The 18737-nt window shown below is 38.5% G+C and overlaps 1 protein-coding gene across 1 annotated transcript in view; it reads right to left on the reverse strand.

Annotated features, from left to right (window-relative positions):
* LAMC1 (laminin subunit gamma 1) overlaps nucleotides 1–18737 on the reverse strand; it is a 138263-nt gene that overhangs the window by 41117 nt on the left and 78409 nt on the right. The window contains exons 2-5 of the mRNA XM_020984371.2: nucleotides 11503–11807; nucleotides 8540–8670; nucleotides 4265–4431; nucleotides 42–230 (exon numbers count right to left, since the gene is read on the reverse strand). Of these exons, the coding sequence (XP_020840030.1) occupies nucleotides 42–230; nucleotides 4265–4431; nucleotides 8540–8670; nucleotides 11503–11807 (792 nt within the window). The remainder of the gene's footprint in view (nucleotides 1–41; nucleotides 231–4264; nucleotides 4432–8539; nucleotides 8671–11502; nucleotides 11808–18737) is intronic.

Below are 18737 nucleotides of genomic sequence, written 5' to 3' on the forward strand. Positions count from 1 at the left end.
GGCGACCCTGGTCTGGCAGAAGGCCTTGCCCTCTTACTTACCAACAGGGCTACAATGACATGGCTGGCATGCTTCCTCATTCCCAAGGCGATAGAAATTCTCCCGACACCTCTCACAATTGGCACCATCAGTATTACCCTGGCAGTTGGTACAGTGGCCACCATGGCCTGTAGAACGGTATAGTTCAGGGTCAAAGTAACATTCTTGTGATCTTCCATTGCAGTTACAAGCTGTAGAACAAACCATCTCAGTTAACTAAATGCCTGTTCTTTAAAAAGGACAATCTAAGGAATGTGAAAACAGGTGATTCACTTCCTCTAATACTCCTTCTGACAGATTTCTATAATGCCTGCTTCTAAATCTGTGGTGTTAGAATGAGAATAATTAATTTATGATTTGCTACATTAGGATGCTTCAATTGAATTATAAAGGCTCGCTCTTTCTTTCTTTCTTGTTAAGTGACTTGCCCAGGGTCACACAGCTAGTAAGTATCTGAGGTCACATTTGAACTCAGGTCCTCCTGACTCCAGGGCTGGTGCTCTATACATTGCGCCACCTAGCTGCCCCTATAAAGGCATTTTCAAAGGAGGTTCCAATCATTATGCTGCCAAACTATCAAGGCTTAATTATGCTCAAATATAGTATTAGCACTGCCTTAAAATATTAAGGAGCTCCTATAATGAAAAATTTCAATCTAGTAGATATTCACATTCAAATTAAAAGCAAAATCCATGTCTCTTGGTCCCTGACCACAGAACAAAATGCCTACATGAACCAAGCTAAGATTTCACCTTAAAAGTAGTTTAGGCACCAAGAAACATGAATCAATGGATAAAGGACATAAACCTCAACCTTAAATCTTCCTATCGATGTTGTGTCCAAACTGAGGTAACTCTATAATACAAGGCTAAGATGAGTGACTCTGTAGTTCAGAATGGGCAAAAAGGTAAAGTTCAGATGACACTCAGAGCTTCTTAGTCACTGGAAGCTAAGAATTCCTACTCTTCTTATCCTCTCACATACTACTTTGGAAAAGTCTGATTCTTATCACCAAATTTTCAGGATTCAGTAATATTCCCGAGGAGTAAAAAAGGATACAGACACTCTGGAAATACACAGAGGCTGAAGGTCCAAAGCCAAAGGGAATTCATTTTGCTCACATGCCCTACAACAGTTAGTTTTAAAGGCCTCTAAAAAATAAAGAAGGGAGGCAGACTTCTCAGTGGCAATTGGAACCATCATGACTCAGAGATCCTAAATGCCACTGTAGTTATAAGGTCCACTAATGTCCACTATCGCACTACATAGCGAGCCACATAATTTATTGGAGTCTCAGCAAAGTTATTTTACATTTTTATGTAAGCAATATTTTAAGAAACATTACATTTTACTCTATTATATCTATTAAAGGCCTAGAATAATATTTCATCCACTGAGTGGGGGGACCCTGGGTTCTCAAAGGTTAAACCAGTAAAATGGTAGGTGCCACCATGCCAGATTAGTTTTAAATAAGGGGCCAGTACTAGATTGTATACGTATTATCCGAAGACCATTCTAGTTAGACTGATCACAGTGATAAATTTTTCAGTCATAGCAAAGTCTCAAAAACTACTCACTAAAATCACAGAATTGTGATGTGTCAAGGGAGGGAATCAACAAACCACACATCTTTGAATTATGTTTAAATCAAGAAAGTTTCCTGAGGAAGACTGAATAATTCTCAGTAAGTAAATAACTATATATTCATTCACGGATAAATGGGGTGCTTTTTTTTTTCAAGGGACAAAACACTGTCATAGATAAGAATTGTTTCTCCCCTCCCTTGTAAAGACATGCATAAACATATACATTATTTTTTACTTAAATTGATAAATTGATAATTTTTCCTTTCAAATAAGCATACAATCTCTTCTATTCCGCCCTCCCATTCTCCTCTTCCTACATCTAGTAAGATATTTCTTGAGGACTTTCTTGGAAAACTTAGATCACTAACACCCTAAACTGGACATTTACATACTTTTTTACAGCTTCTTTTCCTTACTTTATCATTGATTTCCACTCCCGTATTTCTTCCCTAAGGGGTTCAATAGCCTGAAGCTCGAGGTAGGCTAGTTCTCCACACTTTATTCCCGCCCATGGGGCTGTGGACACTGGAGCCCTGGTCAAGCAGTCAGAAAAGCTCTCTCTCGCCTCAATAGCCTAACAGTACTATAGCAGAATCCTGAACTGATGGATGCAAACAGAGGAAAGCATAGGCTTAATACCTAGGCTAGAAGCCACAGAGCTAGGGATTGTGTGGGAGGCACTTTCAGTGGTAGGTGAGTGCCAAAAGTCACTTGTCGGTAACAGCCTGGCAAATATGTGTTCTAGTTTTTGTTGAAGAGCAATCTAAGTAGTAACCCACCAAAAAAATGAAAGAGGCAAATTAACTCAAGAATATTAGCGTAGTTGGATAAAACACCTTTGTTCCAGATTAGAGTCAGCTGACTTACGAGTGGAATAGCCTTACTTTTTTACTGTGCTTATCTCTGCATTTTATGACTTTCCTTTACTTTTGCCAGTTACTAACAATAAGACTGACTGGTTGTTTGCAATTAAAAAGCCTGTTTCAGTTATCTTTTTTAAAGTATGGCAACTATTGATGAGACAAAGATGAGTTGAGCTCTAAATCATTTGATTCTGTAAGTCTTGTCAAAAGGAAGGATGTAGAAAAGGAATAATTCTGCTCTAGAGTTCAACAGAAACAGTAATTAACTAAGAATTAGAATCTCAAAAAGTAAAAAGGGACTATAAAGCATTAATTCCCTCTACGATATCCCCAACATGTGGTCACGCATGGTTCCCACCATGGTCTCTGCCTGAACACCTTCAGTGAGGGTAAACTACTACTTCATGAGGCAGCCCACACCATTTTTGGACAGCTCTAACTACTATAAAATTCTTCCTTATCCTAAGCTGAAATTTACCTCTCTTAAGCTTCCACCCACCAGGCCTAGGTTCCACCCTCTGAGGCCAAGCAGATCTAGAGCTTTATAGTTCTCCATCAATTAGCTTAGCTGCAAATTAAACATATATTACTTTTTAAACTGTAATTTTTTTTTTGCCAAGAAAGAAAGAAGAACTCAAATAGAAGATGGAATACAAATAGGACTTCTTTCAGGGTTTATATAAGTTGTTTCTCTTTCATTCCTTGGCAAGCTATGCCTATATGGTTTCAATACTTTCTCCCTCCTCAGAGATAAATAAAACAATTCTCTTCAGAAAGAAGAATGGAAAATTACTTTTTTTTTCCCTCTATTTCTTCCCGGGTAAACTAAAATCTATGCATGCTCTCCCTGACACCTTCTCACATCACCATGCCAAGGAGCCTGACATTCCTGTTATTGTAAGAAGCTGAGGAGCTGCTGCTTGAGCTACAAAGTAATTCAAACAGCTGAATTCTTATTACCATATGCAATTATAATTCTGTCTCAAAATTATATATTTATATTGAATAGTTCATGAAACAGGGCAATTTAACATTGTTATTGTTATAATAACTTCCTTCCACATAAAGTAGAAGTCTGAAACGCAGCTTATGTCAAGTTATGTTTTGGTTTTTTTTTTAAGGAGGGAGATGCCATATAACAAAAGCAGTGTTTTAAGACATAATGATCTGAGGGTATGTTATTTCACTAATTAGCTATAAATTAAGGACAGATAGTTCTTTGCATAATGGCTAATATACCACTATACACAAAGGCATTCAAAGCATTCTCAGAATAGGAAGAGCTGATGAAGAACTATTTAACTTGCTTTTTTCCATACACAGATTTTTAGTAGCTTTATGCTCAAACCCTCATTGGGTTAATATACCATAAACATGTATATTCTTCCAGATGGGCAATGACCTCTCTTTGTTCTACATTGCTTTGGTTTTCTAAGAAGAAAGGTAAGATAGGGATAACATATGAACCTAAGCAAAGTTCTGAATTCTTATGGCTCAAGCTCTATTTTGTAGGCATGCCCATCAAAGTATTATCATAAAACATAGAGATTTATACATTTGTATACAGATGACTTCTTCACTTGTGTAATTTCCTACTAACATGATTGCAGTCTTCTATTAAGACTCCCTCAATTTTCAAATGAAAAGCTATTATTTCTGCATTTTCCTCTTAACAAAAATATATAATGAAGCAATTTGCAGCTCCCTTTTTCTCTACTGGAGATTCTAAAAACAACTTATAGATTAATTAGTAGGCATCAAATGCAGGGTACTTACGCAGACATTCACTGGCACTCTCTGCTGTTGCTCTCCTCCATGGCCGGTCATTAAAGAAAGGAAGACACTTTTCACAGTCTACTCCATAGGTGTTGTGTTTGCAATGACATACCAACTTATCAAAGTTGTTCTTCACACACTCACTTGCATGTCCATTGCATTTACACCTGCAGAGAGAAGTAAACTAATAAAATACAGCTCCCAAAGAGCTTCAAAAAATGATGCATGTGGGCAGTGAGTTTGTAAAGACAGAACAGAAGTGAAAAGAACTCCAGAGCTTTCTAGATCAGAGATAAAGTAAAAGTTCTGAGATAGTTTATGATAGCTAATAACACAACTGATTATTTAAGTGGTCATTGTTAGTACCTTTTCTAATGTTTAAATCTTTACCTGATATGATTATGAACAAAGGACTCATGCTGTTAAGTACTTACCCAAGGGATTTTAGAGGCAGTTCATAGGCTAGCACTTATTTTAAGGTACATTTAGTTGCTACTACTTTCCTACAAGCAGGAGTACTGCAAAGTTCACTTTAATAAATCAATGATTTTTACAAAGAAAAAGAAAACCAGTCACAATAGCAACCTTAACATTAGTCAGCCACTTCACTAAGAGATGGGTAAACAGAAAAGTAGGTCAAAGATGGTAAAACCTGCCATTAACAGTGAAAAAACTTCTCAAAGAACATGTCAACTAACAGAAACATCCTCACGCACAAAGGACAACATAAAGTGAATAAAGCCAACCCTTCTGTCCCTCTTCCTATTTCCATATCCTATATCCATTTCCTCCACCCCTCATACTTTCTCTCCTCTGCTCTGATCTCCCTTTCCTCACTCTCAAACTTCAACCCAATACTTCTCTATTGCAGTTCTACTTCTTGCCCTTCATCCCTTGTCCTCTCACTGTTCTTCTCTCACTAAACCTTGGCCCAGAACTACTAATACCATTACTTAGTAACCACCCAATCAAAGCTCTGGCAGCTGTAATCTACCAGCCTCCAATGACATGCCTCTTTCCTCACAAACACACTGATCCTTCCTTTAAATACCTGACCTTCACAGTTCCTCTTTACTCAATTCCTATGACCAGTTACTCCTCCACCTCACATCAGCTGTGGTCAACCATGATAATATCCTTGATCTTGCCATCAGCTACAAGTGCTCCACTTTTATGGATTACATAACAATTTATCACAACTGAAATTCCCCTGCAGTCTCCAAAGACTGAAATTCCCTTCTGATCTCAATCCACGGTCATTTCATCACTCCCTGTACCTTGTAAGCCCCAACCCTGTACTTTGCCCTCACCACAACCTCCAATTCCTCTACCCCTCAGTTCTTTTCCAGGGGCCATCACCACTACATTGTTACACACTCTTTCTTTCTCTATCTTGACCCCTTGGTGAATGCCACTTTACACTGGTCTCTTCTCTCAGTCCCTTGCACCATTATCCTAGTGCTGATCTTGTCCTGCCAAGCCTCAGCTTTGGAATAATTTCACGACCTGCTGTTTTTACAAAATGAAGTTGGAGAAAATCGCAAAACTGTAATATATCATATAATTTCAACTGGGCTCTCACTGTAGCAATGCAACCCTTTTATACTGCTTTAATCAATGCACTGTCATCACAATGACTTTTCTAAACCTTTTCATCCCCCTTAAAGTCCAAGTATCTCCTTCTCCCATTTTCTCAGCTGGGAACCTTGCCTCATATTTTACCGAAAAAACTGAGGGCATTTACCATGAGTTTCATCTTGTCCCCTACCCCTCTTCTCACAGAACTCTCAGGAATCTCTCAGATTCCTTCCCTCTATATTGTCTTCCCTCCCCCCTTCTTTCATATGAAGTGGTGGCCCTTCTTGACAAGGCAAAAACCCATCTATAAATATAAGTAACCCCATTCCACCCACTCTTCCACAATAGATTGCTTCCTTCTGTTATCTCCATCTCTAACTCATCTTCAATGCCTCCCTGTCTACTAGCTCCTTCCCCACTGCCTAAAAACAGAACTGCGTGTCTCCCTCATCCTCAAAAAAACAAAAAACAACAACAACAACAACAACAAAAAACTACAACCCTCCTTTGATCCATCCATCTCCAGTAGCTATTGTCATTTATTTTTCCTCCCTTATGTGGCTCGATTTCTTGAGAGGGTCATCTACAGAAAGTGCTTCCATTTCCTCTCTTCATTCTCTTTCTTAACTTCTCTTCTCTGCAGTCTGTCTTCTGACCCCATTATTCCAATGAAACTGCTCTCTCCAAAATTTCCAGCATCTCTTTAATTGTCAAATCCAATGGCTTTTCCCCAAACCTCATTCTTCTTAACTTCTCTGCTGCCTTTTGACACTGATTGCCCTCTTCTCCTTGATACTCTTTTCATTCCAGGTTTTCGGGACACTATTTTCTTCTGGTTCTCCTCTTACTTATCTGACTACTTCTATAAGTTTCCTTTGCAGAACCTTCCTCCAGGTCATACCTGCTAACCATGGGTATGTCACAGTGGGCCCTCTTCTGTTACCCCTCTATACTATTTCACTTGGTGATCTCATCAGCTTCTATAGATTCAATGATCATTTCTATGCAGATGATCCTCAAATCTAGCTCTAATCCTCTCTCATAATATCCAATCTCACATCTTCAGCTGTCTATTGGCCATCCTGAACTGGATGTCCCAGAGACTTCTTAAACTGAATGTATCCAAACCCTCCCCTCTTCCTAGCTGTGCTATAACTTTCTAGCATACTACCCAGGCTCACAAATTAGCTGTTAGCCTAATGACTCTCTCTTCACTCTCTCTCACCCCACACGTCCCATCTGATGCCACATCCTGGACATTCTATCTTATTAGCATCTCTTCTACACATCCCTCTTCTCTCCTGACACTGCCACCATGCTGGTACAAGTCCTCATCAACTCATACCTGGATTACTGCAATTACCTCTTAGTTGGTCACCCTGCCTCAAGTCTCACCCCACTCCACTCTCATCCATTCAGCAGTCATACTGATCTTCCTCAGGTGCAGAAAGGTCACCTTCCTAAGGTGACCACATCACACCCCCATTCAATAAACTCCAGTGGCTCCCAGTTACTTCTGAGATCAACTACAAAATCCTCTGTTTGGCTTTTAAAGCCCTCCACAATCAGGCACCTTCCCCTTACTACCTCTCTAGTCTTCTTACAATTTCCTCTACTCCAGCGACACTGACCTCTTTGCTGTCCATCATATATAATATTGTACCTCCCAACTCCTTGAATTTTCATGGGTTGTCTCCCATGCCTGCAATTCTCTTCCTTTTCATCTCCATCTCTTGGCTTCCTTGAAGTCTAAATTAAAGTCCCATCTTCTACAAGAGGCCTTTCCCAATCCCCCTTAATGCTAGAACTTTCCCTTTTGTGATTATCTCCAATTTATCTTGCATAATATATCTTTCTTTGCACATAGTTGTTTTCATATGGTCTTGGTCACTAGATTGTGAGGTCCTTGGCATCAGGGGCTATTTTTTGCCTTTCTTTGTATCCCTAGAGGTTAGAACAGTATCTGGTATGTAAAAGGTGCTTAATAAATGCTCATTGACTTGTTGAATGGAGGGGAGTGGCAATATCTCATTGTTTTTGTATCCTTGGGAACAATTAGAATAAGGTCTTACTCATAATAACCAGTTAATAGGAAGACTTAAATTGATACAGTTTTTTAAAAATTCAGAAGTTTATCACCTTGAGTAATTAAAACTAAACCAAAGAACAGTTCTCGAAACAATGCTCCTCCTAGTTCTATCGCTCCTATTACAGTACAATAACAAGTAGTTATTAAGTATTATGTACAAGGCATCAAGTAAAAAGCTAGGGTTAAAAAAATGGGATTTAAAATAAAAACAGATAGTTATATACAAAATAATTTCAGGAGGGGAAAAGCTATTATATTTTGGGTATATCAGGTAAGGTTCATGGTGAGAGTAGGCAGCTGAGCTAAGCCTTGAAGGAAGTAAAACATTTTAAGAGTAAGGTAAAGTTCTGCATGAAAGGGTGATAGATTGTGAAAAGGCACAAAAATAAGCAATGGTACATCAAGTTCAGAAAATAGCTAGTAGGTTAGGTTGTCTGGAAAAACAGAATGTGCGAAGAGTATTAATCAGAAGGATACCATCTTATTTGGGAAAAAAATCTAATCACAGAATCAATAAACGTAGTTGTAAACAAGTTGGTAAACCACACTGTTAAAAGAGGGGAAAAAAATTTCACCACTTTTTAGCTATGATTTAATAATCTACTTACCTGCCACCCACAGCAAAATCAGAAATTGCATAATAATAAGACTTCAAAACTTTGGGGTCGTTAAACACTTCATCTCCAAAAGTATTCAGGCGATTGAGGGTTACTCTGATGTCTGTGGCCGTTACCCATTCCTATAAAAAAAGGGGGTTGGGGGGAATTCAGAGGCAAAATAATGTATATTTTTTTTAAAAAAGTCAAAACAAAGATTTGGTATGAAATTAGGCATTTCACCACAGTTCTACCTTCCAATATCAATCCTCTCTAGTCATATTCAATAACATTCACCTCTCTAGTCTCTACCTTTTCACTTTTTGCTTCCATTCTTTTAAGGTAGATCTATTCAATAGCCTCTCTTAAATCAATTTATTCACTTCAAATCTTTTCCTAAGCCATCCACAAAGATCATTCTACCACACACAGATTTTCTTCTTTCATTCTGAGCAGCTCTTGAACTCTTTCTCCCTCTCTCTGCTCTTCCTGCCTTTGTTTCCTCTTTCTCCCTCTCTCTCCCCATTTCCTCTCTCTGTCTCCTCTCCCTCCCCCACCCCCTCTCATTCAAGGATAATCACCTAAGTAGAGGGCAATTTTTCCCTGATTTCACCTTGTACAGTAGAACCCTAGAAACAACTCCTACTCATAATCTCACAATTCCACTTACTTTATTTGTATACAATTCAATTAGCTAAAATTATTACTGTATTTAATCACAGCTTATAATGTGTCTATAACCTCTAAATTCTTCAACTATTTAAGTGCTGTCTTAATTGAAAGCTCTATGGAGACTTAATGAGTCTATGCCAGTCAGATTGCTTGGCACCTAAAGAAACACTACATACGAATGGAACGTTATATGTTTCAAGATTATTATGTTAAGTGAAATTACAAAAAGTCCAAAGAATTTCAGAAAATTAGCTCATTTATATCCACAAGATTACTTTGACTTAAGATGGCAGCAAATGCCTTCATTCCTAGAAATGGGAGACACCAAAAGATATGCCTAATGTTAGGACAACCACTCAGAAATCCTAGCCCAATGATCACTTTTCCTATAAAAATTATATTGTTGTCTCTCTAAGAAGTTAAAAATGCACAAACACATATACACACATACACATATTCATGAAGTCCCAATGGGTTTGTAATTTCATCACTTTGGAAGTTTCCTCCAATGAAGCAAACTGAAACCTGACTGTTGCTGTCCATAATGTGTGACTACTATTCATATTACTTCATAAGGTAAGCATTGATATCCCATATATATACGCATACATGCTTCATGAAAGGCTCTTCAATATTTGCCTGAAGGACTAAAAGAATTTACACATAACCTAGTCCCTAGTTTTCTGTTTTTCCATCTACTGAAGCTATCTATTCCACCTTCCATGAATATTTCACTTCTTTCAATATCAAATGTTTCCCATCTATCTTTTGGGGGGGGAGGGAGGAGAACTATCATCAGATCTAAGAATATTCACCTGGAACAGAGTCCTGAGCAAAGCTGCTCACCTTATTCTTCTATTATTCCACAATAAAAACAAGCAAACACATCCATAAAGAAATACAAACAGAAGGGAGCTAGAGAGAGAAAGTCAAGCAGGGTGCTGTCTTATGCATTCATTCATAGTCCACACAGTTATAATGAGAAAAGAGACTTAGAACAGAAATTCCAAAACTAGAAGTCTACAAGCCAAGATAAGGAGGCACTTAAGAGTAAGGCAAGGAAATGCAAAACAGAAAATAACCTTTCATGTGTTAATATAACATTGGCAAAACCACTTCCCATTTGTCTCTTGACTCTGCAAATTAACATACCCTGACCTTGCTGTATTGTCACATGACCTTCAGCAAAATGAAGTCAATCCCCCTCCAACCCTAAGTCTGCCAAGTAAGATTCTCTCATCTTTCCATTAATATCTAGTCAAAATTCAGTCACATAAGTATGTAGGTGGCCAGCCAATCAGTACATAATGGTTCCATAATATAAAGACTCAAGTAGGTAATGTGCAGGTAGAGATATGAAACAAAATCAGTTGATGTACTCATATAGTTTCAGTAAAGGTTCCAAAAGGCACAAAACAGTAACCACCTTTAACCTTTCATTCCTTATTTCATATAAAAAAATATTTCTATCACATTTACACAAATTTAAGTCATGGCGCAGCCACATAGCTCTCCTTTCAGATGCTGATATATTATTTATATGTTTGCCCAACATACATGTACAAATTACTTTGACTAGATGTCTCTTCTTGGAAAAGTATTCAAAGGAGGTACTCTCTCCTATGCAACTGGGAATTAACTACTCTTTCTCATCTCACTGTAGTAATAATCTGTCCAGAAAAGATTACCTATATCATAAGAAAAAGAATATATATTCAGAAATCAATTGGTCTGAGTTTTCACATGTCATTTTACAATACTTTCGTGGAAGATTCAAAGTAAACAGATTTACAAGGGAACTAATCACACACTGAAACTTGCCTTGATTTTATCTTTTAATATTTAAAATAAGTCTGACTTCCTGTGAAGTGTCAAAGAGGAAAAAGGGAACATGGCTAATAAACTAAGTAAGTCAAACCCTAATATTCCTTTTGAAAGTCAGAAGCACAAGTTTTCTGTCTCAACTGTGGAAGTTAATGTTAAAATTACTCAATTCAAGAAATAATTACTGAATTCATTTCTCAGAATGTATTTTCAAGTGCTTTGTAAAGAAAAGAACAAACAAGTTTATTAAATTTAGCTAAACAGTAAAAACAAAATAATTTTGCTTTAACTTTGTAATGCATACAGGGATTAAGCACAAAATACTGCTGACCATCCACTAGGCATTTAATCTACTCTGCCATCTCTGAAATAATGTTTTAAGTCCTCCACAAATTCTTCCCTCCTCAATTCCCTTCTTGAGCTGAGTACATAGCCCAGTTTGCCACCTCCAAAGCAGACCATATTTTTCAGACCCTTACCTGCAACACAGGGCTGTTGTCAAAGTTGTAGGCACTGGGCCTTCCTTCCAAAGTTGAAAAGGCCACGTTGCCTCCAGTGAGAGGAGAAATGTCACTGAACTCATCAGTGCACAATGCTTGCTGTTCATCTCCACCTGTCCTGATGAAACCTCGGTTGGGCTTCAAGTAGGTATTCTCACAGGAGCCACTGTAGTACTGGTACGGAATCCAGGGCCCATCTTCCTGGGTACGTTTGTAGATAGCAAAACTCTCAGGGCGACTGGTGTGAAACTTCAGGCGCACATATGTGATGTCAAAGGCTTTTCCTATAGATCAAACACACCAAGGTTAACAAGGGATATATAGCGAATGGAAAGTTTTGCTCTTCAAAGCAAAAAAGACCAAATAAGCCTGATATATAATATGCTGGCTCAAGTTAACACACAGGTAGTCTTCAATCTATTAACAGACCGTGTTTTCTTTTCTTTTTTGGGGGGGGGGGCGCTAGGCAATGGGGTTAAGTGACTTGTCCAGGGTCACACAGCTAGTAAGTGTTGTGTCTGAGACCGGATTTAAACTCAGGTCCTCCTGAATCCAGAGCCAGTGCTTTATCCACTGTGCCACCAAGCTGCCCTTAAACAGACCATGTTTTAAAAGTTTCTTTCTTAACTTAGTTTTTGGGCACTCAACACATTTACCAAATTAAAAAATTACAAAATCGTTGCCAGACTGGCACACAAAAGCCTAATTTACCCATAATGTACCTGAAGCATAATATATATTTAGAACTGGAAGGGACCTTGCTGATCAACTAAACCAGTGGTTCTTAATCTTTTCTGTATATGGACCTCACTGACAGTCTGATGAAACCTATGGATCTCCTCAGAAAAATGTTTTTAAATGCACAAAATAAAATACCCATAATTACAAAAGAAACCAATTATATGGAAATACAGTTATCAAAATATTTTTTAAAACAAGTTCATGAACACCAGGTGAAGTGTTTTTCCTGGATCTAATCCAAACTCCTTATTTTAATAATAAGGAAAATGAACCCCCAAACAGTGGCATGATTTGCCGACAGGAATTATTTGAGACAAGATTTAATTTAACTGTTCTGAATCCAAATCTGATACTCTTTTTACTGCCCCACCTAAGTGATCTCATATATCTGACCTCCACAGAGCTGCCAAAGTGATGGTCCTAAAGCACAGGGTTGGTTACCATGTTACTAGGCTGCTCAAATCCAGTGGCTCCCTAGCACCTCTTGGACCAAATACACACTCTTCTATTTGGCATTTTAAAACCTTTTACCACCTGGCTCTAAGCTACCTCTCTAGGCTCATAACACATCTTCCTCTTTGTCATCTGCTCTGTGGTTCAGCCAAACTAGCATTTTTGCTATTCTCATACATGGCCCTCCAGTCTGTCTCTATGCCTTTACAAAGCCTTGTGCTAGTAACAGATTTCCTTTTCACTTTCCTCCTGGTTTCCTTCAAAGCTACGGTTGGTCTTTCTGAATCCCCCCAATTACTAATACGTACTCATTAAAACTTTGTACTTACACTGTGGGATTTTTGCATACACTTGTACGTATACATGTTATCTCCCCCAATAAAATGTAAGCTTCTTGAGCGGAAACAACTTTTCTTTTTTTGAGTTTTTGTGTCTCTTAATGCCTAGCAGCTCCTTGTACATATTAAACACTTACAGAAGCTTGGCTGCTGACTGACTGACAGTCTGGCAACCACCTCCACAATATTCCTCACATTCAGCCCCTTCTATCTATGCAGTCTCCACCCTCATTCAGGCCTTTGTAAGTACACCCCTGGGCTACGGCAAGTGCCGATTAGCCTTCTTGCCCCACGGTTCCTTCTCCAAACTGGATATTCCTAAAGTACAGATACTAGGTCATTCTTAAGCTCAAGTTTTCGGTGGATATATCCAGCAGCCTGAACAAAACAGGAACTCTTCAGGCTGACACTGATAGTCATTCACAATTTGGCTCCCACCTACTTTCTCGGTACTATTCTATCTTAACTCCCCTGAATGAGCTCTCCATTCCAAGCAAACTGGCCCCACTCTTCCTTGGTTCCTGGCATTCTATCCTTTGCCTCTGGGTCTCTGCATAAGTGGTCTTCTATCTGCAATATGCCTCTTCCCCAATTGTATCACACAGAAATCCTTGCTTCCTTCAAATCACAGTTCAGGTTACACCTCCCATCTTAAGGACCTGCCCTGATTCTCTCCTGTTAGGAGAGCTCTGTCATGAAATCTCTTTGAATTAACTTGTACACACTTATGTTTGCCTTTTGACATATCCAGTCCTCACCCCCTTGTAGTAATGCCAGCCCCATATTCACTTTTGTCTTTCCCCAGCAACTAATACTACCACGTACACAGTGGGCACTGAATACATCTTTGTTGAATTAAAAATGTATCTAGTGCAGTCTCACTGGATGGAGTAACTGAGGCCAAGAGGGATTAAGAGTAAAACCATCAAAGAAGAAAGGATCACCCTTAAAAAACAACAACTCTGTATCACTTTTGACAGTGAAAATGAATAGCCTTTTCCGCTAAAGCCACAACTGGGCTTCGAGGCAGTGCAGTATAATGGAAAGAGAACTAACTGGCTCTGGAGTCAGAGGACATGGGTTCAAATCTTACCTTACCTCTAGCTCTTTATACGAGCTTGGAAAAATCACTCAACCTCTCAGGGCTGCAGTTCCCTCATCTGTGAAATGAAGGGGATGAACTCAATGGCCCCTTAAGTTCCTTCCAGCTTTCAGTCTATGAGGCTGTGAACTAACCGCCTGTCACATTTATCCGGGTCGTCAGGAGCATCCCATGAAAACCACGCACTTACTGAAACTCTATGGAATATTTACTTCCTTCTAAAATGTTATGGCTACACAACCTTTCATTTATATTACAGAAAGAATATACCCCAACCTTTACTCCCACTGATTTTGCCCAGACCTGACATAAAAGTAGTGCTGCACAACAGTTAAAGCAACGCAAGCAGTGTCTTCCCACGTTCCCTTCCCCCGACGCCCAAAATAACAACAACAATCAATACCATTTTGACAGATCATTCAAAAATGAAGGCTCGAAAATGAAGCCACTCAGGGCAACTAGGTGGCACAGTGGATAGAGCTCTGACCTTGGAATCAAGGAGGACTTGAGTTCAGATATGACCTCAGAGATGACATTTTCTAACTGTGTGACTCTGGGCAAGTCACTTAATTGCCTCACCAAAAAGGCAAATAAATAGATAGATAGATCAATAAATCAATCAATAAATAAATAAATGAATAGATGAATGAATAAGCAGACAAACAAATTTTTAAAAATGAAGCAACTCAATGAACTTTCTGTTGAATAAAATGACCAAATGAACAAAAATCCCCACATCAACTTTGAGGAAAACAGTTCCTGTGAAGATTTCAGGAGTACATGCAGCTACATGGAACAGACTGAGGAAACTTTTTTCATTAAAAAATATCCCTGTTTATTACCTTAAAGGATATAAAACTTCCATATACTATTTCACCAACAATAGATCCATGATTTATCTGCCCAAAGAAGGAAATGTCAAACTAATATGGATGACAGGAGCAACCACACACTATACAGAACATGAGCCATTAGAGCTGGCAGAATCTCAAAACACCTAAGGGAAAATGAGGGCAGGGCCAGGACCTAAGAATCCATGCGTAGAGATTGGAATGGACAAGTGAGGAAATTTGCTCTGCCAAGGTTTGCTGGCACCTTCTTTACTACTTGTAGTTGTAGAGAGTTGCTTAGATAGACACTGGGAGATAAGTGACTTGCCCAGAGTCACATGGCCAATATGTGTCAGAGGCAGTACTTGAACCCAGATCTTCCTGGCTTTGAGGTCAGCTTCACTCACTGTACCCCTGTAGATGATGCTAACATGAAAATGTCTGTATTGTACTACCAACTTTTAACTAACGTGGGCTTCAAGCTCCATTCTGATATAAATAAAGTAAACTGGAATCTTCAACTAAGAGACTGTCTCTAAGCTTACACTTATTCAGGTCATCTACTCCATCTGCCATGAATATACTTGAGTAAAAATTATGATCAACCAACAAGTACTTATCTATCACCTGCTATGTGTACTCTGACCTTTCTCTAGGACAAAAAAAGTTTTAGAGAAGTAATATGGGATACAGAAGTATGAGAAATGACTAAACTCAAGAAATAATAGTAAACAATAGAAGATATGATATCATTAAGCACTGAATTATGTTGCATAAGCTGCATATGTAGTAGTGTGTAGGAGAGAAAGGGGTCAGTGAAAGGCACTATCAATAGGGAAAACCTCAAAATAAACCCACATAAATCATCAGCATTTCTATATATTATCAACAAAGCCCAACAGCAAGAGATAGAAAGAGAAATTCCATTTAAACTTACTGTAGACATTATAAAGTATTTAGGAGTCTATCTAGCGAAACAAACGGCAGGAACTCTATGAACACAATTACAAAACACTTTTCACGCAAATAACATCAGATCTAAATAATTGGAAACACATCAGCTGCTCATGGGTAGGCCGAGTTAATATAATAAAAATGACAATCCTACCTAAGCTAATTTACTTATTCAGTGCCATACCAATCAAACTACCAAAAAATTATTTTATAGAGTTAGAAAATAATAAGAAGAAGATTCATTTGGAAGAACAAAAGGTCCAGAATATCAAAGGAACTAATGAAAAACAAGGCAGGGGAAGGTGGCCTAGCAATTCCATATCTTAAATTGTATTATAAAGCAGCAATCATCAAAACTGCTTGGTACTGGCTAAGAAATAGAGTGGTGGATCAGTGGAATAGGTTAGGTATGCAAGACACAGTAGTCAACGACTATAAGTAATCTACTATTTGATAAACCCAAAGACCCCAGCTTCTGGGATAAGAACCCACTCTCTGAAAAAAACTGCTGGGAAAACTGGAAAAGAGTATGGCAGATACTAGGCATAGACCCAAATCTCACACCAAAATAAAGTCAAAATGGGTTCATAATGTCAATATAAAGGCTGATACTATAAGTAAACTGGGAGAACAAGGAATAGTTTACCTATCAGATTTATGGAGAACAAAAGAATTCATGACAAAACAGGAGTTAGAGAACATTATGAAAAGCAAAACGGATAATTTTGATTACATTAAATTGAAAAGGTTTTGCACAAACAAATCCAATGCAACTAAGATTAGAAGGAAGGTAGAAAATTGGGAAAGAATTTTTACAACCAGTCTCTCTGATAAGGGCCTCATTTCTAAAATATATAGAGAATTAAAACAAATTCATAAGAATACAAGCCATTCCCCAATTGATAAATAGTCAAAGGATATGAACAGACAGTTCTCAGATGAAGAAATTAAAGCCATCTATAGTCATATGAAAAAATGCTCTAAATCATTATTGATTAGAAAACGCAAATCAAAACAACTCTGAGGTACCACATCACATCTATCAGATTGCCCAACATGACAAAACAGGAAAATGATAAATGTTGGAGAAGATGTGGGAAAATTGGAACACTCATGCATTGTTGGTGGAGTTGTGAAATGATCCGACCATTTTGGAACTAGAAGGGCTATAAAAATGTGCATACCCTTTGACCCAGCAATAGCACTCCTAGGGCTATATCCCAAAGAGATCATACAAATGGGAAAAGGACCCACATGTACAAAAATATTCATAGCAGCCCTTTTTGTGGTGGCAAAGAATTAGAAATTGAGAGGATGCCCATCAATTGGGGAATGGCTGAGCAAGTTGTGGTATATGAATGTAATGGAATACTATTATGCTATAAGAAATGATGTACAGGCTGACTTCAGAAAAACCTGGAAAGACTTGTATAATCTGATGCTGAGTGAAGTGAACAGAACCAAGAGAACTTTGTACACAATAACAGCCACGTTGTGAGATGACTAATATTGATAAACTTAACCCTTCTCAGCATTACAAGGATCTAAGACATCTCCAAAGGCCTCGTGATGGAAAATGCTGTCCACATCCAAAGAAAGAACTATGGAAGTTGAATCGCTATCATTTTTTTTTCTCTTCTGTTGAGTTTTGTTTCCTCTTTCTGATGGTTCCTCCTATTGGTTATAATTTTTACTTACAACTTCACTAATGTGAAAATATGTTTAACAGGAATGTAAATGTATAGCCCATATCAGATTGTGCCATCTTGTGGAGGGTGGTGGGGAGGAAGCAGGAGAAAAATTTTAAACTCAAAAGCATATAGAAGTGATTATTGATAAATCAAAATAAATTTATAAAATTTAAAAAAAAAAAGGGCAAACCTCATGGAAGAGGCAAAATATGAGCAGGGCCTTGAAGGATGAGTCGGATTTAGGCAGCTGGAGAAGAAAGACATTTCTGGTACTCAGAGTAATACTATGAAAAAAGGCAAGGAGGTAAAAAAGAAGGTGGTATGAACAGGAAGGTGTGCCTAATTAGCACAGAGGAAATGTATTAAAGAATCGTAAGAACAGGGCTGTATAGGTAAGAAGCCCAATTACAGATGGCCTTATATACCAAGGTAAGAAGTTTGGACCCAATAGGCAATGGAGAGATACTGCTACCTTATGTTATTGCTGCTAACACCTTACTAGACCTCAAACATGGACCATGGATTACTCCAACCATCTGCCTCATTTGCTCCTACTAACACGCTGCAGGTCTAATCTAGAAGAAATCATAAAAATCAACGAATATTAAGTGCCTTTTTTACTGGGTATGTGTCAGTTGCATATGCTACAGCTTCTTGGAGCCACAGGTGAGAATTGGGTGAAAGCTGAACACCAAAGGTAGAAGAGCAGCCCTGAAAAAGGCTAGGCAAGCCCTCACAGCAGAGATGCTCGTCCTCCCTGAACACCCCATACACCTTCTAGGCAGGTGGGCTAAACTAGGTTGAGGTTAATAGGCTTCAAACCTGTCGGTGACTTAGGGGGATATCTACCCCCAAGCACTTAAGAATTCCCTTGCAGAATGGGCAGATGAGAACAGTTTGTTCCAAAGGCCATGAAAGTGGCTGAAGCAGGTGTCGTGGAGCATTTAGAGCTTGGTCAGACATCAAAAACACTAAGGTCATCCACTGCATCCTGGGCCAGTAGTACTAACTTTTGTCTTGCCATGTAACTTTAATGACTCAAAAGAAAGTATGAGGCTGACCAACTGTGCAATTCTGCCTCACTTAAATCCAATTCATGTGTAAG

Source organism: Phascolarctos cinereus, unplaced genomic scaffold (assembly GCF_003287225.1).
Source record: "Phascolarctos cinereus isolate Bilbo 61053 unplaced genomic scaffold, phaCin_HiC Scaffold_5;HRSCAF=322, whole genome shotgun sequence".
In the NCBI taxonomy this organism is placed as follows: domain Eukaryota; kingdom Metazoa; phylum Chordata; class Mammalia; order Diprotodontia; family Phascolarctidae; genus Phascolarctos; species Phascolarctos cinereus.